The sequence below is a fragment of the Purpureocillium lilacinum genome (assembly GCF_023168085.1).
Source record: "Purpureocillium lilacinum CBS 284.36 DNA, scaffold_2, whole genome shotgun sequence".
NCBI lineage: Eukaryota > Fungi > Ascomycota > Sordariomycetes > Hypocreales > Ophiocordycipitaceae > Purpureocillium > Purpureocillium lilacinum.
Window position 1 is genome coordinate 356571 of NW_027072112.1, and position 26360 is coordinate 382930.

The 26360-nt window shown below is 60.1% G+C and overlaps 7 protein-coding genes across 7 annotated transcripts; 3 read left to right on the forward strand and 4 right to left on the reverse strand.

Annotated features, from left to right (window-relative positions):
- Positions 1-978: 978 nt before the first annotated feature.
- On the forward strand, positions 979-2124 carry PLICBS_001920 (uncharacterized protein; the record flags this gene model as incomplete). The annotated part of the gene is made up of 1 exon (XM_018321528.1): positions 979-2124. The coding sequence occupies one exon, from the start codon at positions 979-981 to the stop codon at positions 2122-2124; it is 1146 nt and encodes a 381-aa protein (XP_018179007.1).
- Positions 2125-7642: 5518 nt separating this feature from the next.
- On the forward strand, positions 7643-11452 carry PLICBS_001921 (uncharacterized protein; the record flags this gene model as incomplete). Its single annotated transcript, XM_018321529.1, has 1 exon — positions 7643-11452. One exon carries the CDS (start codon positions 7643-7645, stop codon positions 11450-11452), a length of 3810 nt encoding a protein of 1269 aa, XP_018179008.1.
- An 895-nt stretch (positions 11453-12347) lies between these two features.
- Positions 12348-13561, reverse strand: PLICBS_001922 (uncharacterized protein; the record flags this gene model as incomplete). Its single annotated transcript, XM_018321530.2, has 2 exons — positions 12348-13471; positions 13528-13561. 2 exons carry the CDS (start codon positions 13559-13561, stop codon positions 12348-12350), a joined length of 1158 nt encoding a protein of 385 aa, XP_018179009.2.
- A 1437-nt stretch (positions 13562-14998) lies between these two features.
- Positions 14999-17352, reverse strand: PLICBS_001923 (uncharacterized protein; the record flags this gene model as incomplete). The annotated part of the gene is made up of 5 exons (XM_018321531.1): positions 14999-15743; positions 15805-16088; positions 16155-16399; positions 16621-17048; positions 17135-17352. The coding sequence occupies 5 exons, from the start codon at positions 17350-17352 to the stop codon at positions 14999-15001; spliced, it is 1920 nt and encodes a 639-aa protein (XP_018179010.1).
- A 1728-nt stretch (positions 17353-19080) lies between these two features.
- PLICBS_001924 (uncharacterized protein) lies at positions 19081-19620 on the forward strand (the record flags this gene model as incomplete). The annotated part of the gene is made up of 2 exons (XM_018321532.1): positions 19081-19436; positions 19548-19620. The coding sequence occupies 2 exons, from the start codon at positions 19081-19083 to the stop codon at positions 19618-19620; spliced, it is 429 nt and encodes a 142-aa protein (XP_018179011.1).
- Positions 19621-20492: 872 nt separating this feature from the next.
- On the reverse strand, positions 20493-20936 carry PLICBS_001925 (uncharacterized protein; the record flags this gene model as incomplete). The annotated part of the gene is made up of 1 exon (XM_018321533.2): positions 20493-20936. The coding sequence occupies one exon, from the start codon at positions 20934-20936 to the stop codon at positions 20493-20495; it is 444 nt and encodes a 147-aa protein (XP_018179012.2).
- A 2653-nt stretch (positions 20937-23589) lies between these two features.
- Positions 23590-26018, reverse strand: PLICBS_001926 (uncharacterized protein; the record flags this gene model as incomplete). Its single annotated transcript, XM_018321534.2, has 8 exons — positions 23590-23945; positions 24001-24203; positions 24249-24487; positions 24537-25044; positions 25097-25209; positions 25263-25420; positions 25471-25769; positions 25819-26018. The coding sequence occupies 8 exons, from the start codon at positions 26016-26018 to the stop codon at positions 23590-23592; spliced, it is 2076 nt and encodes a 691-aa protein (XP_018179013.2).
- Between the last annotated feature and the right edge of the window lie 342 nt (positions 26019-26360).

The following is a 26360-nucleotide window of genomic DNA, read 5'->3' on the forward strand; positions in this document are numbered from 1 at the left end:
GCCTCTTTCTGTCTCTCGCCTGCCTCGTTGTCGAGTCTCCCCAAGCATCGAACGAAAGCCTCCTTGCGTATTACAACAGGACTCTCGCTTGTCCGGGTCAAGCCTGCGGTGCACAGCCCCCGGGGGCACGGACGGCACTTCGGCAAGCCCACCCAAGTCGACGACGAAGACGACGACGACGCCGACGGCGGACTTGCTTCGTACAAAGGACACAGCCCGTACCCAAAATTGCTCACGCACGCACAGCGGGCAGCCCTCGCTTCCCGGGTTGCGTCACGTCGCTGCCGGTCGATCCACCAGCGCCTGGCCGTACTTGTTCTAGGCCCCGTGAGGAGGTGCCGGTGCCCCTTTGGGACGCGCAGCTCCAGCAGACCAGCAAGCCTGACGCAGAGGCACAGAGGAGGCGGCCTGCGCCGTGTTAGCGGCGGACTCCACTGGGGGGCCATCCCACTGTCAGTGGAGTGGAGCGAGCGCCTGCCCGCCCGTCAGGGAAGCGTCAGGCGGGTCACTGGACTCGCCCGGCAGCGGCACGTCTGGACGGCTGTAACTAGCTGGTACGTGTGACGACTGAACCCTCCCCCCCCGGAACACATGGATGAGCGCGTGGTGTGTGGTGCTTGTTGGATCAACGAGTGTGCCCGACCTGAGGAGCTGTGCTGCTGCCGCTCCCCGTCATCACCATCACCGCCGCCAGTCGCTCGCCCGCAGCTGCCACATTCGCATCACCGCCTCATTCTTCCCCCTCAACCCAGGGCAGCGGCGAATGGCGACGTGAACGCACTGCCAGGTCCCGCCCGCTCCGCCACCCCGACCCTGCCTTGCTGTCCGTCGCCCGTCGTCGTTTGTCCTCACTTGCACTGAAGCGTTGGAAGACTGCATCGGATCGACGAGGGCTCACCGTCTCCGCAGCTGTTCCCGACGTCACCGCCACCAACCCGCCATCGCCGCCCCCGGCACGTCTCGACGCACCCATCGACCATGAGTCTCGCCGAGGCGCCGTCGCTCAAGAGCGGCGAGGCCTGCAAGAGCACGCCCGACGACAGCAGCTACGACGACTCGACGCCGCGGGCTGCCGACAACAACACGGACCCCGAGTCCCAGGCGAGCGACGGCACCAAGAAGAACAGCAAGGGCAAGAAGCGGAGCTTGTTTGGCTTCGGCAAGAAGAAGCCCGACACTTCCTTCAAGTCTGGGTCCAGCACTGAGCCGCCCTCGCTGCCCAAGGACGGCTCCAAGCTCTCGTCGACGTCTCGGTCCACGGCGTCACCGACCCCCAACGCGACGACGCAAGGCGAACACGGCCACGCCTTTGTGCTACCCGCCTCACCAACCCGCGGGCTGTCGGGTTCACCCCGCGTGTCGTCTCCCGCAGGCTCCCAAATCTTTGAGCGAGACGTCCAGGACAGCACCGTGCTGAAGCCGAGCTCCCCGGCGATTCCAACCCACATACAGACCGAGAACTACATCCCCCCGGTACTCGACGACGCATCCGAAGCCATCACCAATCAGAAGCTCGACCCAGACGCCGTCGAGATTGTCACGCACTCCTCACACCAGCCAGCCTCGGTCACGGTCACCGGAGCGGCCGCGACGCAGGGCAGCAGTACCCCGTACGACCAGACGTCGAGCGAGTGGGCCGCGGAGCTGGCCTCCTTTGCGGACCGCGTTGGGCTGCCACCTGATAACGCATCCCACTATGGCTCGCTGGACTCTGCCGACGTGCGCAGGCTGTCCTTTATCTCGTTTGCCGACGTCGTCCAGGCCGAACACAACCCGCATGCCGCCACTGTCGGATCGCGTGAGAGCATCCACATGGCGGGGCTGACGTCGATTCCTCCACCGGTACTGAACCGGTCGCCGTCGCCGATTCGCTCGCCCGTATCCAGCCAGGGCCCTGGAACGAGCCCTCCGACGAGCAACCCCGGCAGCATGAAGGGCGTCGACCTGAGCCCGCCTCGCAAGCCCCTGGGGAGCCCAGGCAGCGGCGGGCCACACAACCTCGCCGCACCAAATGACCTGAACATCGAGACGATGCGGCAAGCACTGAGACGGACGGGAAGCGCAGATCTGGGCGGCGTGCGGAGCATGCCCACGAGCCCCGTCGAGGGGCCCGGGTCCCGCTGAGCGAAGCGAGCGGGTCTCGCTGCTCTTGGAGGCATGTCGCCGCAGCAGACCCCCCGAGGCGTTTCTCTTTTCTCGCTTTTTGATAGTGTACGGGAGCATGGGAACTTGTTAAAGATGTTTGGCAACTGGGAGTTGGAAGAGCCCGTTCTTGGCGTCGATTGAGCTTCAAGGCTATGCTGCACAAATACGCTCAGACAGGCGCGTATATTTCGTTGCTGATCCTGTCATTGGCAGTCTGTATCTACACGGAGGGGACTTTTTGTTTCTGCCATGGCCCTCCTCTGGTGGCTTGCCCTGGGCAAGGTTGAGATGAGAGCCCCGCCGTCGTGCGTGGGAGGGGCCGCTCGGCACAAAGGCTTTGTCTTGTCACCCGGACTCGTGACGACATACTATCCACGTTCGTTAGCACGAGGGGGAGCAGCAGATTGCGGGTGTCGAAAAGCACAGGCGCATGAGCATGGGCCGTGGGACGCAAGACGGCTTTGTATATATGGCTTTAATATATACGGGCTGTCGTGGACTGTCCATACCAGGGACGCGGGAACGTCTCGACTCGTGAGTTGTGAGGCTGCTGCGGAACCGCGCACTCCCGACAAACCACTGATACCCTGGGGTCGTGGCCGTGATTCGGAGAGGGGTCGTGGTCCTCGGCTTGTATTATGTGTCTGGCTTGTCACACGTTGGACCGTCGCCGCGGTGCCCTCGTTCTGGGACGCGCCTGCATGGTCGACCCGTCGGCGGGCTTCATGCACATGCACCTCACCGCTTCCTCCAGGCACACACACACACACACACACACACACACACGCACACACTCACACACTCACACATAGAAGTAAGCAGGCAAGGGACGAAGTACATACATACATACATATAAACCGGGGCTTTGACGATTGCCGAGTCCCGTTTTCGGCCGGGGGGGCGGGGTGGGAGGTTCCGAGTCTGAGGCAGGGGACGAGGGGAGAGGCCTTGCTCATCGGTGGCGAGACACGTACACTCGGTGTGACAACGGGGGAGGGGAAGGGGCGGGTGGGGGTTTGAAGTGAAGTGAAGTGAAGTGAAGGGAAGTGTGCCAGCCATATCGTGATGAGGTATGGGCATGGATGATGGGATGGTGGTTTGACCGCCGGTAGTCGAGACTGGGGCAAGCAGCCAGACCCGGTCGTGTTGGGTTTAGGTGCTCACTCACTCGGGCACTGGGCTGCGAGGCTGTTTTTCCCTACGTACGTAGTACTGTATATACATGCGTAGTGTCTCTGCGCGGATCATGTCACGCGTGTGAGTTCGAGGTTGAGGCTCCATGGTGTTTGGTCGTTCCCCAGATTACTGAGCACCGTCCGTCCGTCCATGCATTCACAGCGTCACCGTCTGTCGGCGAGGAGCGGGCGGCGGCGGGCCTGCTGCATGAAGGGACGTCACGTCGGCGCGGCCAGGGCAGGCCAGGGCAGGGTAGCCTGGCAGTGCGTCCGAGAGAGCCGGGGACGGGAACCTGCCTGCTGTATGTGTGTGTGCCCTTTTAGCGTTGCATGAGGCTGCAGCACGGGATGTGTCCCTTTTTACTACTACCTTCTTCCACCAGGGCCTTGCTCGTGGGGGGGTTTCTTCGGCGTGCACGGTGAGTGAGCGGTGTCCGCGTGCCCACCGGCCGTGTCCGAACGGCAGCAGCAGCTCGGCGGAATGGATCTCTTGTGCTTCTTCACGTCAAAGTTGCTGCTTCACGGGAGCTACCTACGGCCTGTGGTGGCCTCTTTTTTTTCGCTTCCCGCGATAAGCCGTGGAAACTACTGAGCATGACACGGGCCCACGCTTCATCGACATGAGCCAGGGCATCAGGTCCCCAGACTGCAAGCGGGACGAGCAGAACCAAGGTCTGCACCCCGGGCCGTTGGACCCCTGGCGTTGTTGCGGAGAAGAGGCGAAGCGCAAAGCACTCCACGCACGGCGCAAGGCCAGGGTTCGCAGCCCAGGTCACCATCCAGGTCCGGGGGCTGGGCATTGCTGCTGGTTCTCCAGGATGGGCTGCTGCCAGGGCTGGGCGTGGGGATGACGATGGATCAGGTGGCTCACTCGAAATTGTGTTGGGCGGGCTTGCGGTGCACACAACCCTTGGCCGCTCTGGGGGGAGGGGGTTTCCAAGGAAAAAGAAATGTGACGTGTAGTTGGCACCGGCGCATCGTGACGCCGATGGTGCCATGTATGTAGGTCTGTATGTACGGAGGTAGTTACGGGGGCGTTGCCGATCCGGGGGCTGCACGTCGCCGCCAGCTCGCCTCCCCTGGTTGTGTGTTGTGACGGGGGCAGACAGGAGAGCGTGACGAGACACGCTTCATGTCTTGATTCTGATTCCCCCAGGTTTTGGATGATTCTTTTTCGGTGACCGTGGGGAAGAGAGAAACAGTGACAACGCGCGCAAGACGGGGCGCGCCTTCCATTTTCTTTACTTTTCGTCGGGCCGCTCGCTGATGGCGATTTGCGAGCGACCAGCCCGCATCGTCACTCCCGCAGCGCGTCAGCTGGACGAGGCACGAGGGGCCATAGCTCAAACGAAGCCGGGGCCATCACAATCAAAAAGAATCGGACAGTCGCGGTTCGTTGACACGGTTGACGAGAACGGGACGGACGTGCTGCTGTCTGGGGCAAGGTTTACAAGTACACACAACGGACACTGCAAAGGTGAGGTGAGTCTTGGGCCCAGCGAACGGGGTTGCCGCTTCAGTGGCTAGCGGCGGACTGTGGCTTTTCGCTCCTCCGCAATCTAGCATTCTAAGCGCAGGCGTCCTATGGGGTTTTTGGACGATCGGCGTCCCTGGCGCGCGGCGTTGCTTGGTGCTAAGTGGCTGATGATCCGATGGGATTGGCGGCGGTGTTTGGGCCGAGGAGCGACGACGACGACTGACGACGACGATACGAGCATTGTAAAGTCGCTCCGGTTGCTCCCCATCTCGCCACGCGACGGCGGCGGCTTCCATGCTCGCAGATCCAGGGGGCCCCCCGGGGGGCCAGTCGCTTAGACACCTCGGGTGGTGTTGGTCCGCGAGACGGATTGCGGGTTCCAGCGCGCGGACGGGCGGACGGGCGGGCGGGCGGGAGACGGCGACAGGGGACTGGGGTCGACGGAGGGCGAGCGTTCTGAGTCCCTAGGTAGGTGGGCAATTTGTTGCTCTCACGACGTCCACGTCCCCTGGGTCGTGGGAGAAAGCCTCACAAGCCGCTACCTACTGTTCTCAGATAGATACATGCCGGCAACCGGCGACCAGCGAGCCAGCGCGACAACTTCGTACGTACTCGTATACTTTGGAGCTGAAAAGTATTACCTCGTCTCTCGCCCGTTCACTCAGGTACCTCCCCTCCTCGAATCGAGAAAAATGTCGCACAAAGACCTGACTGACTGTACTCGGTATATGGGCCCCAAGCCAAGCCAAGCCAAGCCATGGTGCCGCTTTCGTCGTGGGCTGCTAAATATTCCCCGCCGTCAGTGACAGGCCCGGTGCTCGTTATTTGGTAAGCTCGGCGCCATGTCGCTGGGGAATGGAATGATTAGGCCTGCCACGGCCGGCGGAGGCGGGGGACTATTCCCGCAGCTGCCATCACTAGCACCCGTCTTGGGGCAGCCTTCCATTCAATGGGGCCTGGGGGGACTCCACTGCACCACCGCCCGTCGTTGAGGTGCTCTCTCCGGCCGGCGTGGTCCCCAAGGACTCCCTCCCCCCCACCTCGCCCTCGCTCCAGCTGGCTCCGCGCGCTATGCCCAGTGGGGAGGGTTTGATGAGCCATCAATCTCCAGCCTGGCGGGCCATGCCAATGCCTGTCTCCAGCTGTTGCAATTGCTCCGTTGTCCATGGTCCGTGGTCCAGCCTGGGTGCTGAGCGTTATGCCGGGATGCTGGGAACGACCGATGCGGAGCAATAATGCTCGTAGACTGAACCAAAGCGTTGCGAGGATTGGGGATACGGACAGCCATCCTGGCGCTCGTAGTAGCCGTCTCCCACTTGGGGCCATGGCAGCCAGGTGACTGACGCTCTCCTCCTGCTTCCCGCGTCTGCTCGACGGCAGTCATATCTCGCAACTAGGGGTCCTTCGGCGTGCTGCTATTCTAGGTAGTATAACGTTAGTACTTACAAACCAACCTGTGAGCACGACCGCTGGCGGCGCGCGCATCGCATCGCGGCCCGCTGCCCAACGCACGGTTGCTGCGGGAGCCCTGGGGTCCCTGTCGAGCGAGTCCCACGGGTGAGGTGTCTTGAAGAGCCCTGGCGATGGGTGGACACGCAGGCTCCCAACGGCTCCAGCGGGGCGGCCTCCACTAAACCACCCATCGTCACGGCCTGCCTGGCCTGGACGCCTGCCAGCGCCCATGTGCTAGGTACCTACCTAGCATGTTAGCTTCGACGCTGGGTGCTTACGCCCGGGGAGTCTCCACCGGGGTGGCCTCCAGCTGCGATCGACTTGGACGCCCCCCATTTCCTTCCATGGCCTTGGTGTGGAATTGCTGGATGCGACTTTAACACCTCGCCCTCCGCCCAAAGAGAGCAGTCCGCCTCCACCACCACCACCTCCACCACCCGCCCGCCGACGCACCAGGTTACCACCTCGCGCAACTTCCTACATACAGCGTCTGCCACCACGCATACGAGTTCCCCGCTCCCGCCTCCATCCGCACCACACTTTCGCTCGCAACTTGCGACCGCCGACCACCACCACCGCCAACGACGCCCACGCGACAACGCCCGGCGCGCACATGCGATCACGGCCATGCCCTCGTCGCTGACAACGTAACCCCGCTCGACACACCGTCCGCTGCTGCGCGGGCTCGACGTCGCCTCTCCTCCCCCGGTGGCAGCGTCCGCATCCCACGGGCCGACGAAGACCGGGGCCACGATCATCGACTCTCGCTGCCCTTCGCTACGCGGCGACGCCCTGCCCGATTCGAGCAGCAACCGCGCTGCGCTTCCGAACCGTTCCTGAGAGACGACGTCTCTCCTGCAGACGACTGCCGTCTCGACGCTGCATGCCTGCTGCATAGGCCTGCGCATCCTGCCCGCGACGGCGCACGGCGACTCGACCTGGTCACGCCGCGACTCATCCTGCTATCTGCTTGTGCGACCTCGCCGATAAACAAGCCTACACCCTCAGCCCCCAAAGACGCTGCTCGACCTGTTGCTATGACGTTGTAACCCGTCCCCGAATTCCTCCAAGACAACAATCCAGCTCGCCAACCGCTTGCGAGCCCGCGGCTGCCGTCGAACGAGCCTGTGCCTGCGCATTGCACGCGAGCGCGCCCACTACCCTCCGTTCCCTCGTCTCCCCTTCCCACTCCAAACGCTCGGTCAATCTTGCGACGGCGATACCGAAGCCGACACGACGAACCATCACATCCTACCTCGGGCCCCGCGCGGAAGCGAGCCGACGCTGCGCAACACGCCCCTGTGTCGGAGGCGGCGGAGGCAAGCAACACCGCACGAAAGGGGTACCCCAATGTGGCACGAGGGCGTGAATGCGGTCCCGAAATGGCATGAGCATGTCGCCGTCAGGTATGGAAGGACAAGCCGGCGCCGCCGGTCTCTCACCAGGCGGCGACGGTGACTCTGCAGAATGGCCTCGGCCTCCACCACCTCCCCCGCGCCCTCTCGCCGTCCAGCCCAGAGAGCAGTCGCAACGCCAGGCGCAAGCGCAGGCCCAAGGGTCGCAGCACTCTTCGCCGTCCCTCGACGTGCAAGACGCGGCTGAGCGCCCCAGCGCCGCCGGCCTGAGATCCTCCTTCAGGATCGCGCCCGACGCACCCTCCGGCAGCCTCCGCGCCGTGACACCAGACTTGATCGATGCCCGCATACTTGGGGCGAGCGCCTTCGCCGTGGACTCGCCTGCCGTGCCACCACCCGTCCCCCGCGACCTCGGGCCATCCTCGCAGCAGGGTTCCCCAATGGCCATCCTCGGCGCCGGGAGCCGCCGCCAGGGCATGGTCTTCCACGACTCCTTTGATGATTCGTATGAGAGCACCGGCTCCAGCCCGCCGCTGATACCCGCGCAGTACCAACAACAGCAATCCCAATATCAGCACCAGCAGAGGCAGGCCAGCTCGGGTATCCGTCCCAGGACCCGCACAATGGATGCCGCCATGCTCAAGCAGAGGGGCGTCCCTGTCCCGGACCAGCGCCACCGAATGGGCAGCGTCAGCTCGTCTGGCTCGCAGGCCCTCCTAGACGATCAGAGGTCACCGCCGGCTCCATCACTGGAGTCCGTTGGCCATACCTCGTTGTCCTCAAATAGGCACACAGAACCGTCCACACCATCCACCCCGTCCAAATCCAGAGATAAGAAATCCACCAAGCGGCTCCTGAAGCGGCAATCTTCGCGGCCGACATCGCCCGGACCTGCCCCAATAGCTTCGGTCGACTCGCTCCCAACGCCTGTCACCACAAGCGAGCCCACGAGGCTCATGAGCCTGATGAAGGCTCTGAACGGACGCATGCGAGGCGAGATCGAGTACCAGGGCGATGCCGGTGGTGCCTGGTCCTCCGGCTACGCCTACATCGACGACGAGATGGGCTATCTAATGTGTGATTCTGGGCAAAATAGCGACGGCTTCACGACGCTGATATCAGACCTGCGCGGATGCCGGGTCCTGCCGGTGGAATATCCCGAATCCGGCAAGGCATGCCTGGAGCTAGTCACCGCGGAACAGCGGGCCACTGGCGAATCGATCCTGTTGCTGCGACCCATGGCCTCTGACGAGTGGAATCTGTGGCTTGCGGCATTGCTGTGTTGGCAGCAAGTCCGGCCGTCGGGCGTTAGGATGGCCAACGGCAGCTCCAGCAGCCCGGTCGCGCCGGTGAGACCAGGGCTGCGCCGACAGGGCCAGTCCGACGGCACGCGTGGGTCCAACATCATCAAGGTTGGGACGATTATGCTGTGGGACAAGGGGCAGGCGACGACGCCGCGAGACATTTCGCACCGGTCGTCGACACGGGACCCCCGCTCGGCGCCGGCTACGTGGCGTAGAGTGTCCTGCATCCTCCACGAGAACGGCGAATTCAAGCTGCTCATGGAAAACGACATTACCGTCTTGTCTGTCATCCAGCTCTCTCAACTTTCGCGGTGCGCCATCCAGCAGCTCGACCATACCGTATTGGACGAGGAGTACTGTGTCGCCATATTTCCCCTCTACGCATCGACGGCTACGCAACTTTCCATATTCCGCCCTGTGTACCTCGCCGTGGACAGCCGCGTCAACTTCGAGGTCTGGTTTGTCCTGCTGCGCGCGTTTGCAGTGCCGGACATTTACAAGCTAGACAATGGCGAAGACGACTCGATTCAAGAGGTGGCAGACCTAGACAAGGAGCACGAGGAGGAGACATTCCGGATAGAAAAGACGGTCGGCGTCAGGGTGACTGAAGCCAAGATCAGGGCACGAACCTCTGAACCGACGCCAAACCACGAAAAGGGCAAGGATGATCTGCTGGTGGGTAACTATCTGGCCGAGGTTACTATCGACGGTGAAGTGCGAGCCAGGACCACGACCAAGACGTTGACGAAGAACCCGTTTTGGAGAGAGGACTGCGAGTTTGTGGACTTGCCGCCGTCGGTGCAGGAACTGTCGATTGTTCTGAAGCGCGTCGAAAGTATTGGCCCGAAAACCTCGGGAAGCGCAAATGAGGTGTGCTACGGAACGGTCAACATTGTGCTGGACCAGCTGGAGCGCAGCAAGGACCACGAAGAATGGCTGCCGATTATTGATGAAAGACAGCAGACAGTAGGTTCCATGCTGGTCAAGGTGTCGCACGCTGAGCTCATTGCGCTACTTGCGAAAGAGTACGAGCCACTCTCCGAGGTCTTACACCGTTTCCCATCCGGCCTCACGACTTTGATTTCAGCAGCCCTGCCGGGACAGCTGCGGCGGCTTTCCGAGATCTTCCTCAACATCTTCCAGGGCTCGGGTTCCGCCGGCGACTGGCTTATGGCGCTGGTGGAGGACGAGATTGACGGCATAGGGAGCCAAAACTCGATCAAGAAGTTCCGGTTCAGCAGCAGGCTCAAATCAAACGAGTCAATGGAGTCGGCTACGGACCGGGAACTCCTGGTGCGAGACATGACCAAGTCGCTGGCTGGCGAGGCGAACCTGCTGTTCCGCGGCAACACCCTCCTCACGCAGTCCCTCGAGTTCCACATGCGCCGACTCGGCAGGGAGTACCTGGAAGAGATGCTCCAGGAAAAGATCAAGGAGATCAACGACTTGAACCCCGACTGCGAGGTGGACCCGAGCAGGCTGCCACATCACACTAGCTCTGCCGAGCTCGACCAGCGCTGGAACCGACTGATCCTGTGGACCACCGAAGTGTGGCAATGCATCGCTGGATCGGCGAATGAGCTGCCCAGCGAGCTGCGGCACATTCTCAAGTATATCCGCGCCGTCGCCGAGGACAGGTATGGCGACTTCCTGCGCACAGTCACGTACACCGCTGTCTCGGGGTTCCTGTTCCTGCGATTCATATGCCCGGCCATTCTCTCGCCGAAGCTCTTCTGCCTCCTGCGCGACCACCCGCGCCAGAGAGCCCAGCGCACGTTGACCCTGATCGCCAAGGTGCTCCAGAAGATGGCCAACATGTCGACCTTTGGCAAGCGCGAGGAGTGGATGGAGCCCATGAACAAATTCTTGACGACGCAGCGGCCGGTGTTCCGCGAGTACATCGACCAAGTGTGCAGCATCCCGGCGGACAGGGCGGTCAAGTCGGCGCCGCCGAGCTACAGCACTCCCGTCACCATCCTCGGGCGGCTGAGTCCAGCTGCGCGAGAGGGCTTCCCGAGCCTACCCTACCTGATCGACCCCGCGCGGAGTTTTGCGAGCTTGGTCAAGCTGTGGGTGGACCTCTGCCCTGCCGACATTCGAAAGGGGCAAGTAGACGGCGACCTCATGGTCTTCTCCGAGCTCTGCCACGCCCTACAGAAGCGCGCCGACGCGTGCCTGGCCAAGGTAGAGAGCGTGCGCGCCACGGAGATGTCGTCGCGCGGCGCCGAGCAGCTCGCGGAGACGCTCGAGCAGGCCAGCCTCATCGAGTCGCTGAGCACGCCGTACGGGCTGCCCACCATCGCGTGCGACATCGACCAGGCCCCCGGCAGCTCCGGCAGCGATGGCGGCGACGAGAGCCGCCGCCGCAGCAGCAGGGAGCTGCGCAGGCGCGACGACGCCCGGAAGGTGAGCGGCCTGCGCCACGCCAGCGGCGCGGGCGGCACCGTCAAGGGCAAGAACGGCAAGGTCGGCCGCACGATACTAAGCGGCATCATGAGGATTGGCGGGCGAGCCGAGAGCCCCGACGCGAAGCAGGCGAGATGAGAGCGCGCGCGCACGCTACATATGCACAGGCCGGCGTGTGCGGAAGGGAAGGAAGAGGTATACGAGCGTGCAAAGCGGGCGCCCGCACTTGGTTATGAGGCCATTGGATAGACAAAAAGAAGAACCACACTGGGATATTTTTTCTTGTCTGGGCGGGCGTTTGAGGCAGCAGCAGGTAATCCATCCATCCGTGTGTGGCTCCCCTCCCGCTCCTCCGCGGACGCGCGCCACATCCATCCTTGGACAGAGAGGATTTTTGGTACAGGGATAGTCTCCCATGTCCCCCCCGCCCCGTTTGTTGTTGTTGTTGTTGTTGTTGTCTTGAGTCTTGAGTCTTGGCCCCATTGCTGGGCTGGAAGGTGTTGGTTGTGTCATCACTGTCGTCTGGTGTCGTCGTATGCTCGACACGCGGGACGGGATAGTGCATGTGGGCTGGGGGTACCAGGGAAACAAACAGAAAGAGAAAATATACCACTGTCCGAAAGCGTCGAGGCGTTGTGTCCAGTCGTGAGCCCAGCCCATTCTGTGGATTGTAACCAAGTTACTACGTAGATTGTCGTACAGCACGCTGAATAGACGATCATCGTGACAAGATGGTACAGAAACTGGATATGTCACCCATAACATTGTACAATTCAATGGATGGTTTTATATGGGACACACGCCGGCACCTGTCAATTCTATCCATATCGGGCGCTCAGCTCACGCACACTCGTACAGTCAGTCAGTCAGTCCTGGGGCCCTCTCATCTCTTCCCATGCGCGATCTTTGGAGCAGCAACTTGGCGCCCAGACCATGCATGACTCCCCCTTTTGCGCCGCCCTGGCGGAGCAAGTAGAGGACTGGGGAGTCTGGTATATCCTTGGGAGGATGGATGGATGGATGGAACGATCATTTAGTCTTCCTCGTCGGCAGCGTCGTCGTTTCCGGCGTTGCCTGCATTGCCAGCTTTCCCAGCCTTGCCTGCATTGCCAGCGTTGCCAGCGTTGCCAGCGTTGCCAGCGTTGCCAGCGTTGCCTGCGTTGCCAGCGTTTCCAGCGTTGCCAGCATTCCCCTTGTTCGCCTTGTTGCCGGCAGCGGCGTTGTTGTTGTTCGCCGCGTTTTCCGCGTTATTGCCCTGCTCGTTCTGGTTGCCCTGGTTGTTCTGGTTGCCTTGCTGCTGGTTGTTGTTGTTTTGCTTCTGCTTCTGCTGCTTCTGGCCCTGGTTGTTCTGATTCTGGTTGTTCTGGTTGTTGCCCCCGGCGGCGGTTTCGGTGTTGTTGCCTGCAGCACCGCCGTTGTTGTTGTTGCCGGCACCGTTCTCGGCGTTGTTGTTGTTGTTTCCAGCGTTGTTGTTACCGGCGTTCTTGTTACCGGCGTTCTTGTTGTTGTTGTTTCCGGCGCCGTTCTCAGCGTTATTGTTGTTGCCAGCGCCGTTCTCGGCGTTGTTGTTGTTGTTTCCAGCGTTGTTGTTCTGGCCCTGGCAAGCATTGTTGCCGGCGTTGCCAGCGTTGCCATTGCCGGCCTGCTTCTTGCCCTTGGCCTTCTTGCCCTTGCCCTTGCCCTTTCCTTTGCCCTTGCCGTTGTTTCCTTGGGCGGGCTGCGTTCCGTTGCCTTGGAGTCCTCCGTTGTTGACGCCTCCATTGTTGCCCGCGCCGTTGTTGACACCACCATTGTTGCCAGCTCCGTTGTTGCCAGCGCCGTTGTTACCGGCTCCGTTGTTTACGGCTCCGTTGTTAGCACCGCCGTTGTTGGCACCACCGTTGTTGGCACCCCCATTTTGGTTCTGGTTTCCTCCATTCTGCTGGTTGTTCTGATTTCCAGCCTGTCCCGCAGCGTTGAAGCCGCAGCCCTCCTTGCCATTCTCATTGGCGACCAGCTTCGCCGAGCAGACGCCGGCGTTGCCCTTCTTCGCGCAGCAGGCGGAGGCGCAGTCTGCGTCGCTCACGCAGGCTCCGGTGATGAACTGGCGGCCGGCGCCGTTCCCGACATTGGCATCTCCTGCCTGGGGAGCCGGAGCCGCGCAGGCCGTGATGGCCACTAGACTCTCCGTCAGTTGCCGCACTGGGCTCCGAATGACAACCTTGGCGACTTACATGCGAGCAGTGAAGCAACAGTCAAGCGAACCATGGTGGCTATGAAGAAAAATGCAGCCCAAGGACTGGAGACTGCGAAAAGGAGAGGATGAAACTCGAGGCGATACTAGTCGAAGCCGAACACAAAAAAAGGTCAACACCGGGTCGACAAGAGATACTGAAGGAAGGAAAGGAAATGGTCGCGAATGAGGAATAGGACCAAGGGAGAGAAGCATGACCGACAACGATGATGTCCTTTATAACTGGACTCTGTCGGTCGTTCTTGCCTTGCCTTGACCAAAACTCCCAGAGCAGCAACCTTCCCCGAACTGGCCGCCGTCGTGGAAACCCTCCTGATTGCCGAAACATTGGATGATACCGGGGCTGAGACTTGGCTTTCGACTTGGCTTTGGGCATTTCATGCGCAGCGTTTTGTTTTTTGGGAGGGGTGGGATCACCCTTGGCGTCCGAAGTCGTGAGACGCCGTGTGTCACCGCGTGCTGGGTCTGGTTGGAGGGATGCTGGCATCGATTCAACATAACACGCAACCAAATTGGAAATTGAGAGTCCATCGATACGATTTCTCTTTAGTATTCCAGACATACTTGCGTCGTAGTTCCGTCTTTGGGGAATCTCTTTGCATTTGCACTATAGTGAGCGCGAGAGCATGGAAGAGCGCGGTGAAGGCGGCAGCCGATGAGGGTTGCCGTGACTCGTTGATGAGGCTGGCTACCCCGGTCGTCACCCCGAATCGTCAATCACTGGGTCATTCAGCAACAGACAAGACAGGGCTTTGGATCTCCCGCGGGCCAGGGGTCAGGGCCCTTGGCATAGCGGGAGCCGCTGTCAGGCCCACAATGGAAACGGGACCGGTTTCAGGGCCGGCCTCGAGGGTGGAGACGCGGCCCCGGTGGACTGTCACAGACACCACGGGTGGCGTCCGGTCCGATGCAGAACGACGCAGACAGTTCTCACCTTGCCCTCCCGGGCAAGCGGGCCAGCTTGTGTCGTGGCGTGAGTATCACAGTACAGCTCGGCCTGCACATCATCGCATCACCACCGTGACCAGACTGCGGCAGGGATCTTGAGTCGTCCGTCTACGGCACAGCTAGCGCGAACTACAGGCTCCGACAAGACGGCCCCAGTGCGCTTGTAGCAGGTTTGGATCTCCGGTTTGATGGGCAAGACCACGCGCGCGCCTCGAGGGGAAGGGCGGAAGTCTATCTAATTATAGTCCTTGCTATGCCTGCGCGGTCGGCAATGGTGTGCCCGATGAAAGAAATCATTCGATTGCTTTGCAAGGCCTGGGACACGTGCTGCAATGCCTGGCTGCCATCTGTGTTGCAAGACTCTGACGCCCCTACCGAGGGCTGCGTATGTCCTAAAAGCACGCGTGACCCCAGACGATACCGAGCCTTGCAATTGTAAGACGATGAGAAATGCAAGATCGTAGCAAGTCAATTTCCCCATAGTGTCTTTTTTCCTGAAGTCTCTAGATCGACATGAAAACCTCGAGCATCTTGGGATACTTGGGCGTTCCCAGGCCCGTGACGGGGTCCCACCCTTCGGCGCACGAGAACCCATCGTTACCGCACCCATGCCTCAGAACCCCGCCCTTGTCCTGCTTGCCTACCGTAATGTCGTTGAACATCTCGGGGTGCTTGTACAGGACCGGGTTGACGAAGCCAATGACGGGCTTGCCGGCGGCGAGGCGCTCCTCGTTGATCAGGTTGAACATGGCGGCCACGATGGGCGCGGCCTCGGACGTGCCCCCGGAAATCCACTGCCGCTCTCCGATGACCACGACGACCATGTCGCCGTTGGCGGACAGGTCGGGGTAGCCGCGGCCCTGCGCGTTGTAGACTCCCCCCTTCTTGGGGATCTGCCCGCGGCTCGTGTTGTAGGACGGATAGCCCGGGTTGTGCTTCGTCAGGTAGTTTTGCACGGCATCCTTCTGGTACGGGGCGGTCTTGTGGATATTGCTGAAGCCGCCGCCCGACGAGAACGAGTCGGTCGCGTGCTCGTCGTCACCCACCTTCTTGCCTAGGGGCAAGTAGGTTGACCCTACGCCGGTGATGTACGGACAGCTGCACACGGCGTCTGGAACGAAGATGTCCTGGTGCTCGCCAAGGCAGGGTCCGTTTCTCCGAGCTACGCCATCATCGCCCGTCGCGACGACGATTGTGATTCCCGCGAGGGACAGCTTCATCCACTCGTCGCACTGCCTCATCAGGTATCTTCAGACAGTTAGGCAACGAAGGAAAACATCGCGTTCAGGACGGGGGCAGCAGGGCGCACCTATTGGGGTATGACGGCTCCGTGAGGCCGTAGGAGATGGAGATGACGTTGGTTGGGGGCACGGTGCCGCACTCGTGGGTAGGATATGTGCCATCTATCTCGGGAGTGTCACCGGTAATCCCATGTGAGGTGAAGTTGCAGTAGCTCCCGTCAATGGCGTCGAGGAACGGGTTGAAGACGCCGGCCTGGCCCGCACCCGAGCTGGGAGCTGCGAACAACACCGTCCCTTGGGGGTAGACAATCGGAACGGCCATTTCAAAGTCAAGCATGGCTTCGGAGCCGGCCTAGAGTCGTTCAGTCAGCCGCCCAGATGGTGTGTCAAAAGTGCACTCGGGCCGCCGTCTACTCACCACCCAAGGGTCTTCCGACGTTCCGGTAGCGTTGTCAATGTTGTACACTTTTGGCATCGTCCCCGCCGGAACGTGCGGCGCAAAGGCCTTTGTGAATATGTCCATGCTCGATTGCACGTAGTAATTCCCGTCGGTCTGGAAAATTCCCAGGCGGTTGGACGGATGGGCAAGCTTGCCGTCGGGGATCTGATACATCTTCTTGATGCAGTCTGGCGTGACGGCACGGCTGCAGTCACCAATAGTTCCTACACGTTGTCAGCTGCCATGGTCTGTTTACAATAGAGTCTGCTGTGTGGGCCTCGATGCGATGGAGCGCGGACGTGGACAGCTCTCGAACCGCGAGCTTGTCCGGATGGTGTTCGGAGACCGGGGTCGGCTCGGCCCCACATAGACCGGCCGGGCCCGATCCACCGGCCGATCATCACGGGGAGGCACCTGCTATGTGAAAGGAGCGACAAGCACTTACCCGGGTTCAATTGTATCGTGGCATCCAGGGGACGGAGTGGCCTGCCTCCGGCGCCACTCCCGTCAGACTTTCGCTTCTCGAGTCCGCTTCGGCCAAGGCGAGTGAAGGCCACGCCGGGCACCACGAAATCGACGTGCGGGGCAACATCCTCGGGGAGATGGTACTCTTCAGTGCCGATGTGCTCATCGCGAGCCGCAATGTGATCGTAGACGTGATACCGCGCCTTGACGAGCGTCTCTAGATGGGCGACGGTGGTGTCGAACCTCACCCAGGTCTTGGACCGGGGCACGAGGATGGCCGACTCGGGAATGCCCGACTCGACCAGCCACCGCTTGACCGTGGACACGGACTCGTCCGTTGGCGCAAACAGGTCGCGGATCTGGTCCCTGGTGTAGTACTTGCCGTACGAAGGGCTGTCGGGATCGGAGCTAAATGCGTCGTCTGCTCAGCGCCGTCCCGCACGTTTGGGCTGGCATCGACGGGGACGCCTGGGACCGGGAGCGTGACAACTTACACCTCCATGACGAGATCCATGCCCCGTTCCACGTTCCGTTGGGTCAATGCTATGCTGACCGGCACCTTGGTATCGGGGTGCAGGCTATCGCGCTTGACCCAGTCGTGGTACCGGTGCTCCTCGTCGCGCTTCTGGTGCAGCACATGGGCGCCGGTGGACGCGGGGGCGCCCAAGGCCCCAGCGAACAGGCCGCTCAAGAGTATGAGGCTGTGCTTCATGGTGAGGCGGGCGGACTTGCGATGTTGCCAAACCCCTATGGTACGTCAGTGTCCTCGTTCGAGGAGCCGTCAATCGCCTGCTCAACGACGGCGGCCACGGCACCGCAGCATTTTAAATCATGCTCACCCCATGCCCCTGCAGGCTCACATCCGGGGTTGAATGCGCGTCTCGCTGGTCCCTGGATACTCTGTCACCTCCACCCCCAGCTGCCTGCCTGCCTGCACCAGGGCACGGATTCCGATATCGAAGCGACCGGCGATTCCGAGAGAGCTCCATAACTGCCCCCTTCCCCGTCCCCCGAAAGCAACTTCCTACCCTGTCCTAGCCACCGATGCATCCCCAAAAGGTCCATAATAGTATGTCCGCAGGGAGCCGAGGCCGGCCCTTTCGTACGATCAAGGTACGTGCTGGAGCGGGAACCGCTACCGGGTGCGCCGCAGTAACACAGAGCGCCTTCCTATTACGATCTCGCTGTTGGTCCCTGCGGGCAGCTCATGCAAGTGTGAAGAGAAGCCGGTAGCTCATGTTGGACCAAGCGTTGTGGCTCATGTGCCAACCAACGGACAGAGCATGTCGGACCAAGCCTGGGCGTGGCACGAAGAGCTCTTTGTGTAACGTTCTCCGGGGATTGCCTCGAGCTCGACCTGTCGCCCGGGTCGATTCCAAAGCCGGTGGCTCGTACATGGGAGGTCTAGATTGACGGTGACGAGACAGATGAAGATGGCTTGCAGCCCGAGATCTGTACTGTATATAGGGCCATTCTTATTCCTGCAGGCACTCCATATGCACCGATGGAACGGATGGTCGGTGACCACGCTTTGCGGCGAATCCCGAATAGGCAAGTAGACAGACATGCAACAGCAGTCCGACCAACCCTTTATCGCTGCAGTCGCCACCCATCTCGGACCTTCTGCGCTTCTTTGGAAACGTACAGTACTACGTGATCGGGTGATGGACAATATCACTGTGTAACGGCGTGCGCAGATTGTTGGCGGGGGCCGATGCACCACGTGGAGGGGGTCAGCTCGAGAGCGCCATGCAGCAGTTGTCAACTCCAATGCTGAGCCACGACAGAAATTCTGATGCGCCCAGTGCCAGGCCTGAAGCAGTTTATTCAGCTTTCGGGCAAGGCCTGTCTCCAGGGGAAACAGTCGAGGCGAACTTCGAATACAGTACTCTTCCTCCCTGGTGGGTGTAAGCCCGAGGAAGTACTGCGTTATGCACAGCCCCGACCGAGTATAAGAGGAACGGCTTGAGCGTAGCATTGGCAATCTTCATTGTATAAGCTTAAAAGGCCCGATGCGGCCGGAACGTCGTATGCATAGAGCCCGTGGCATTCTTCTGCGCCTGTTTTAGACCGCTCAGCCAAGGTCTAAGTCCAGGTTCCAGAACGACGTCGGGAATCTGAGGAAACATTGTGAGAGCGTTTGGGTTTCGCAAAGTGGGCAAAAACTGCGATGCGTACAGTATTCGAGATGTGGTCATGTTCCGTCACTGCAGTGTGCCAGCTCGGCACTTTGGGATATCCGACGCAGGGATGTGCCTGGAGCCTGTTAGTCTCGTCACATGTCTTGTGTATGTCCCCAAACACGGAGATGGTCCGTTAGTTTGTTACCCCTCAGCCCCGACTCAACCTCGACACTGCTTCACCCAAACCCCAGCGCGCACGTACAGTCCAATAGAGCGCACACCGCAGCCAACCAGAACTCAAAAGTCAACCAGCAAGCATGGCCATCTCGCTGTCCCCCTCCACCTGGAACAGCCTCGGTCTGGGCGTCGCCGCGACGTGGGCGGCGCTGGGCCTCGCAGGCGGCCTGCGACCCGCGGCGGCGGCGGACCTGTTCGGCATCACCGCGCTCGGCAGCGGGGGCAGGGGCGACGGCAAGTCGGGCGCCGACCGCGACAGCATGATTGGCTTCGCGGGCGTGCTCGGCTCGCGCGACATGACCATCGCGCTGACGCTGCTGTACCTCGGGCGCGCCGGCCGCAACGCCGACATGGGCGCCGTCATCCTCAGCACCATGACCATCACCGCCGTCGACATCTGGCTGGTGTGGCGAAAGAAGAAGGGCTTCAACTCTGAGTAAGCACTTTTGGCGCTGCCTTTCCCCCTTTGATGTGATGAATCACACGGTAGCGTGGAAGGCGAGAGCTGAACCTGCACGTGGCTGACTGACTGACTGCAACTGCAAAGACTGGGGGTCCTCACGGTCGGGTCGCTCATCTGGGCCGTCATTGGATTCGGCCTGCGAGGGCACTTTGACTGACGGACGGAATCGTCGTGCCGACATGGACCCAACGACGGCTGTGTGAGAACAGCCAACGCGCGTTGGGCGTGAGCGGGCATCCCGATCCGCCCGGAGCCGACGAGGACTTGTCGCAGGACCGTCTCAGCGTGTATTCGTATCTATGAGTGTAAATCACCTCTCCATTCCTATCACTTGATCTCTATGGTCGTGTAAACATGTGCGGTGAAGCCTCTCGCGGCGTCCACTTTCACGGAATGTCGACGGCTACGTTCAATGGCTCTGGGACGGCCCTCGGTTAATGATTGCCCTCCACAGCCCAAACGTGAGCTTGATGACGATGATTCGTACAGGAAGTAACAAGAGAACGTGGAAAGAGTATATAGTTCAATTGTCTTATCGACACCTGTCCGGACCTGATTCGGAAGGACGACATCGAGACAGAAGCCTCGACGTAGGAGGTGCGCATGAAGCATTACATGCATGTGGGCGTTGCTTGTTCGGGTTCAGCTTATACAGTACGATCCGAGCCCATGACTTGCAATCGTAACGGAGAGGACATATACTTTGTACAACTGCAGAATGGTGTGCCGCACGTAGACTCTCTCTTACTCACTCACATACATGTGTATCAATTGCATCTCGGGGCACGGTTCTACAGCCAACCGTCGGCACTGACAGCACACGCAGGCAGAGCCGCATCTCAACCGCGACCAACGATCGCGAAGGCGTAATGAGTGAAGTGTATCAGGTGTGGTGGTTGTGTGTGTACGTACGAAAATACACACAAGTCTCAAACACCCTAAATCTAAACGCTCGAAGCCACTGGTCTATGTTGTTATTCCAGTCCACGCCATTGCGCGCCCAGCAGTCGATACCATGCACCAACCCGTCTACTCGTTCAGTACCAGCTCCGACAGGTACGTGTCGAAGTAGCTCTTGAGCTCCACCATCTTGCCCTCTTCGTTCCACCTCGTCATCCAGATATAGTCATTGCGATACTCCTCGCCGTTCTTGCGCGGCGCGACGCCCAGCAGCTCGACCATGGCCCACCGGCTACCGTCCTGCTCCGGCTCGGCGTCGAGAATAATGCGCCCGACGGTAAACTTGATGGGGCTCGCCAGCTTGCGGCCCAGGCGGTCAAACGTGGCGTCGGAATGCGCCTGCAGCGTGTGCCGCGTGCCCGCGAGCGAGTGCGACGTGCCGGCAATCGCCCACGTCACGTCCGGCACGACGTAGTCGAAGAAGCGGCCCCGCTCCGCGGCGTCGTCGACGATGGCGAGGTGCGAGAAGACGGAGGCGATGTACTCCTTGGTGATGCTGACGCCGCCCGCCATTTTGTGTGTGTGTGGTGTCGTGGCTGTCCGCTGAAACACGCGAGTCGGTCTGTGGCTACTCAAAGTAGTTGCCAGTCTCGGAGGGAAGTAACACCAAGAAGGAGGGTAAAAATAAAAGAAGGAGCGATGTCGGGATGGACTGTGCTTACCTACCGCGACGGGATATGGACGCGGGCAGTCTCATCAGCTTACACATACGGCCGGGTTTTCCGGGTAACCGGAGGAGTTGGGTGATTGTCGACGATCACAGTGAGACTGAGCCTGACGGGCCCCCCAGCTGGCCGAAATGCACGCTCCAGCGGGCAGATTGAACCATAATACGAGGCTGTGTGTTTTATGCCACTTATACGCCCGTATTCTTAGTCATCTGCCGACAAACCTGCATCAAGGAATAGCCTTGTGAGGAGAAAACAGTAAGCTTGATGTTGCAGTGGACTGGGGCATACAATGCAAGACCAAAGTTTAGAACGGCAACGTGGCTGTCCAGGTTCAATGCCCGTTCACAACGCGGCTCCGACACATCTACGCGATACCTTAGATCAAGGTACCTGCGCGTAAGTACATATTTTGACATGAACCCATGGAAGTAGCGCACGCAATGACTCCAGTCTCGACTCTCCTCTGCGGCCCAGGCGTTGTCGTCAATATGTCCGGTGGGCTTAATGGAATCAACGCCCGCAGTGGAGCCATGACAGGGAGCCCACTCACTGGGGTTGTCAACTCCCGGCGACTGTCAAGGGTCCAGCCCACCCGGATCGCCACTTTGCGGGTCGCACTGGATAGCCTATTGCTCTAGCGTCCATGGAGCTCCGGCTTGAACTCGGACATTGTTGATGCCTCGCACGACTGTCGGACTCAGCGGAGTCGACCAGGAAGGGGAACACATCCACCATAACCGATGGATATACCAGCAGGGCCAACTTACATCAAAAGCCCGATTTCTGCAATAGCGTAAAATGCACTAACTATAGATATATCAATTAAGGTTGTCGGCAGGGCGAGAGTAAAGAGAGAAGGTTGGTCCAGTATATGCCATAACTACCATGGTATGATCAGGCCAGGGGAGTATGGTAGAAAGAGGTCAGGGTTCTTCGTTCCGAGACTTCATTATCTAAGTCGTGGTCCTTACTTCGTAAGTATCACGAACAACGGTCGCAAACAGGCAAGTCTGTGCGCTCAAGTCAACCGGAAATGCCACCCATAATGCAAGACCTCCGCTTTAGGCACTTACATGGTCGTGTCCAAGTCTCCATCCAAACCGCCAGCTTTCACAGCCCTCTCGATTTCCCAAAGAACACACCACCTCCCACCAATTGGACCCTCAACATCAGTAGACCACATACGTGTCATTCGAAAATACGTACGGGATATTTGCTGCGACACGGCCATCTCGCCAGCATGGGCACGACGACACCCCCACGCCGGTTCCTCTAGGGCTCCCCCGGTTGCCATCGATTTTGGGCTGACGACATGACTGGATGCTTTCTTATTTCATGTTGCCTCGGCCGGCTGCGTTGGCATCAGTTTTGGTCTCCGCGCCGCTCTCACGGCCTCACCTGCCGCACGTCAAACTCCCCCCGGCGCACTATGCTCGCCTCGCACTTCGATACTTCTTCTACGTCGTTATGGAGTAGTATGGAGCAGCACGCGCGCGTTTCACCGACGCACATGCACTTATACACCCTCGGAGCCCGCAATCACAGCACTCAGCCCATGTCTTTGTCTTCTCCTTCCAGACTGGACCCAAACCCGCTCCGCACCCGCCCATCTCCCAAGCCCTTCCCTTCCCTTCCCTTCCCTTCCTTTCCCTTCTCACGAGTCACCACCCGCTACCACCATCCACACCCAGAATGCTCCCATCCCCCAATCCCCCGCCCCACTCCCAAGAGCTACGTACGTACGCTACCCTCACAAGCTTCGCAGCTCCCAATCTACACATGTCTCATCGAAACACCACCCATCCACCCGTGGCACGCGGCGAGGCTTGGCTTCCAACTTGGCAAATCTAGGCCTAGCCCCCTCAGCCCGGGCCGCATCGTACCTGAGCTTGCTCGGCTGAGTTCCCACCCCATACCCCCTACCCCCCTTCCCTTAAACGCGAATGTCTCACTGCGCATATGCGTCAGGCAAGTCAGGCACTCCCGCCTGGGCCGCGCGGCGGCGGTCCCCTGACCTCTGGCAAGTCAGGGTGCCCTGATGACGCCGTCCAAGATTCAGTCTCTGATCTGCGCCACACGTCTCTCAAGCGCGCGCAACGGTCCGCACGCCGTGGTACATACTTGCGAGCCTATTTCCGCCAGGAACGCAGCGCGTCGGTGGTCGCGTGCGTCCTCGCCAAAACAACAGCATCGCAATCACAGCATTCATCACGTCACCTTGGTAGGCAAAATGGTAGGCAAGGAATGCATCATCGAGTAATCGGATTATTTTGTAAGCCTACTCATGTCCATGTTCCGGTCCGGCATCAATACGCAGTAAGTAAGCCGGTACAGTGGCCTCTCAGCCTCGCGAGGAATAATGTGACCAAGAAAAGAACCCCCTTGTAGACAGTCTCTGCTAGGGATGAATGACCCCCCTGCCGCCAATGCATGCTAGCCACGTAAAACCACTCTTTCCGCGTGATAGATATGCTTCATGGATCAATATCGTCGCCTCATGCCTTGAGCGCAAGGATGGAAAAGACACCGCCTTGCACCGGTCGCGCCGTGAACTCGATGCCCCGCGGGTAGCCGCCGTCCTTGGTGTCATACAGATCGGTATAGGCGCGCCACGTGGTCGTGCGGTTGATCCAGCTGGCAATCTTGGAGATGAACATGTAGCGCGTCTCCGGCTTGGCCACGGCAGCGGCCCACATCTCCCAGTCGAGCTTGGTGAGCGTGCCGCGCGTGTCGAGGATGACACCGTACTCGTTCTCGATCGTAGGGTAGAAGTCGCTCTGCATGTCGTAAATCTCCTGAGGGATGAAGTTGAGGTTAAGCACCTTATCGGAGTAGACGTTGTACAGGAGGCCTGCACGGTCAGCACGTCTTCACCCATGTTTTCTGCCAACGTGAGGAAGTCCTACCATAGGTATCGGGGTTGTCGTATTGCAGCACCGTGTGCTTGGGCTCGGCGTTGTGGTTGATGCCGTGGTTTGTCCAGAACTCAAGGTACTCGTGAGCGATCTCGGTGTAGTTGGCTGCGTGCGTCTTGTGTCCCGTCTTCTTGGCAATCTGGGACATGGCCTCGAGCGCGATGATGCCCTTGATGGCGAGGTTGGTTTGGTTCCTGACTTGTCAGTACGTGTTCATTGCTTGGCCGCAGGCTACTCACGCAAGGTGACCGGCAAAGTCGTCCGTTGACAGCTGGTTCGCGGGGATCTTGGCGTCTTCAATCAGGTATCCCGCCCACTTCTCGAGCAGGTCCCAGTTGTCGGCGAGGTACTGGTCGTTGTGCTTCCTCTGGGCATACGCAAGCATCATGACAACCATGTTGCCGCACTCCTCGAGGGGCATGGGCTCGTCGTCACCCTTGGGGTGTCCGACGGCATTCGGGAACGTGCCGAGATCGTGCTGGGCCCGTCAGTCACTCGCTTCACCGCGCTAGGGAATGTCAACGCACCTGCGCCCAGCTGTTGGGATAATGGTAGCGGCCGTTCTCGAGCAGGGGCTCAAGCGTCCACTTGATCATGTCGGGATTCAGGTAGAGCATGATGGGGAACGCCGGGAAGATGACGTCGACCGTCTGGATGTCGCTGTTGGAGCTAATCTCCTTGAGGAACACAAGCGGCGAGTCCTTAGTGTTGGTGTATGCCAGCGCCCCGAACACCTGGCGCACCGCAAGAGTCGTGATGGTGGCGTAGTCGCGTCCAGCAGCGGCCTCTGAGTCCCTGGCGATGCGCAAGTCCAGGCGGTTGGCGTAGTGCGATGCGTAGTCAAAGTCCTTGTAGAAGAACGTGACAAGGTCCTGCTCATTAAAGTACTCCTTCCACAGTGCCGGCACGCTGCGGGTGTTGTCCTCCTTGCCCTGGAAGTTGATGGCCTCATCTTGCGTGAAGCCGATGGTGAAGAGGGTGCTCTTGGCGGTACCTGCGACGAAACCGAGATCGCGCGCAAGGCCGAAGACGGGCCTGCACAAACATGTGAGCGCCGGCAGACAGCCATGGCGAGACGGTGACTTACCATCGGTCTCGGACCGCGCGGAAGTTTGTGTCGATCTCGCCGGTCAAATATCCCTTATTCAAGAACTGGCCACGAACATCCCCGTCCGAACCAATCTGATAGCTGACGCCGCGCTGTGAACAAGTCAGCGACCGACCGAGAGACGAGTATACGGCACCTCTCATACCTGGTCTCCTGTGGCCCAGTACCAGTTGCCCCAGGCGGCGACCTCATTCTGCTCGGTAAACTTTTGCTGCTCCTTGCGCCAAAACTTGTGATATCTAACGCCATCCTTGGCGACGCTCTCCCACTGGATCATCTGGGAGTTGTCTCCCGAAGCCCATTCTGCAACTGTCAGCCAGCCGACTTGCAACGTGATGTCCTCCAGAACCCACCTCCAGAGACGTCAGAGTAAATCTGGACAGAGTGCGTCTTGCCGTCAAGAGACTTGACAGAAATGTTGATATATGATGACGTGACCGATTGGCGTCGAAGGTCCTCGGGGTACACAGGGCTGAGGAACTCGACCATCATTTCCACCTTGTCGACGACATTGAAGGTGAAGACGCTGCGAGTAGACGTGTACTCGAGCGACGTTTGATTCACAAGACCGTCACCGCCGGGTGCGTTGCCCATCCAGTTGTACACGTGGCCGTCGACCCTGATGAAGCCCTGCCAACCTTGGATGTATTGTCTGGTCTTGTCAGCCGCGCTCCTCTTCCTTAGTCTGCACCAAGACTTACGACCAAAAGACGGGCCAGTTTCCGGGGAGGTAGCCGCTAGGGCTGCCGTCCCGCTTGCCATTGAGCCAGACGTTGAGGTATGGCGACCGAACCGCCAGGGGCACGGCGGGCGGCCGCGCGGGCGAGAAAGTCGATGCTGCGTCTGCAGAGTTGCCCAGCAGGGCAAGCGCCGCCGCGGCAGCGAGTTTGAAGAACTTCATGCTGTATACCAAATACTATCCTTGACTGAAGACCCGAGGCTCAGGGACCGACGACTGGCCGCAGCAGAAGACTGAAGGAGACCTGGAGGGGTAAGACGAGCCGCGAGGAAACTCCGACTTTGGCCAGGACGCGATCGGCAATATTTATAATGGGCACGTAAAGACTTTGGGTTGTATGCGGAGGAGTGTGCGGAGGGATGATGGAGTGAGACACGCGGGCAAGGGGGGTGGAAAGTGAGTGTGTGTGTGTAATGCAGCGCCAGAAGATGCTACGCCAACAAGGCAGTTGGGGTGTGAAGCCAAGCGCGCGAGAGAGCGGAAAGCAAGGCCTTGCCGTGAAAA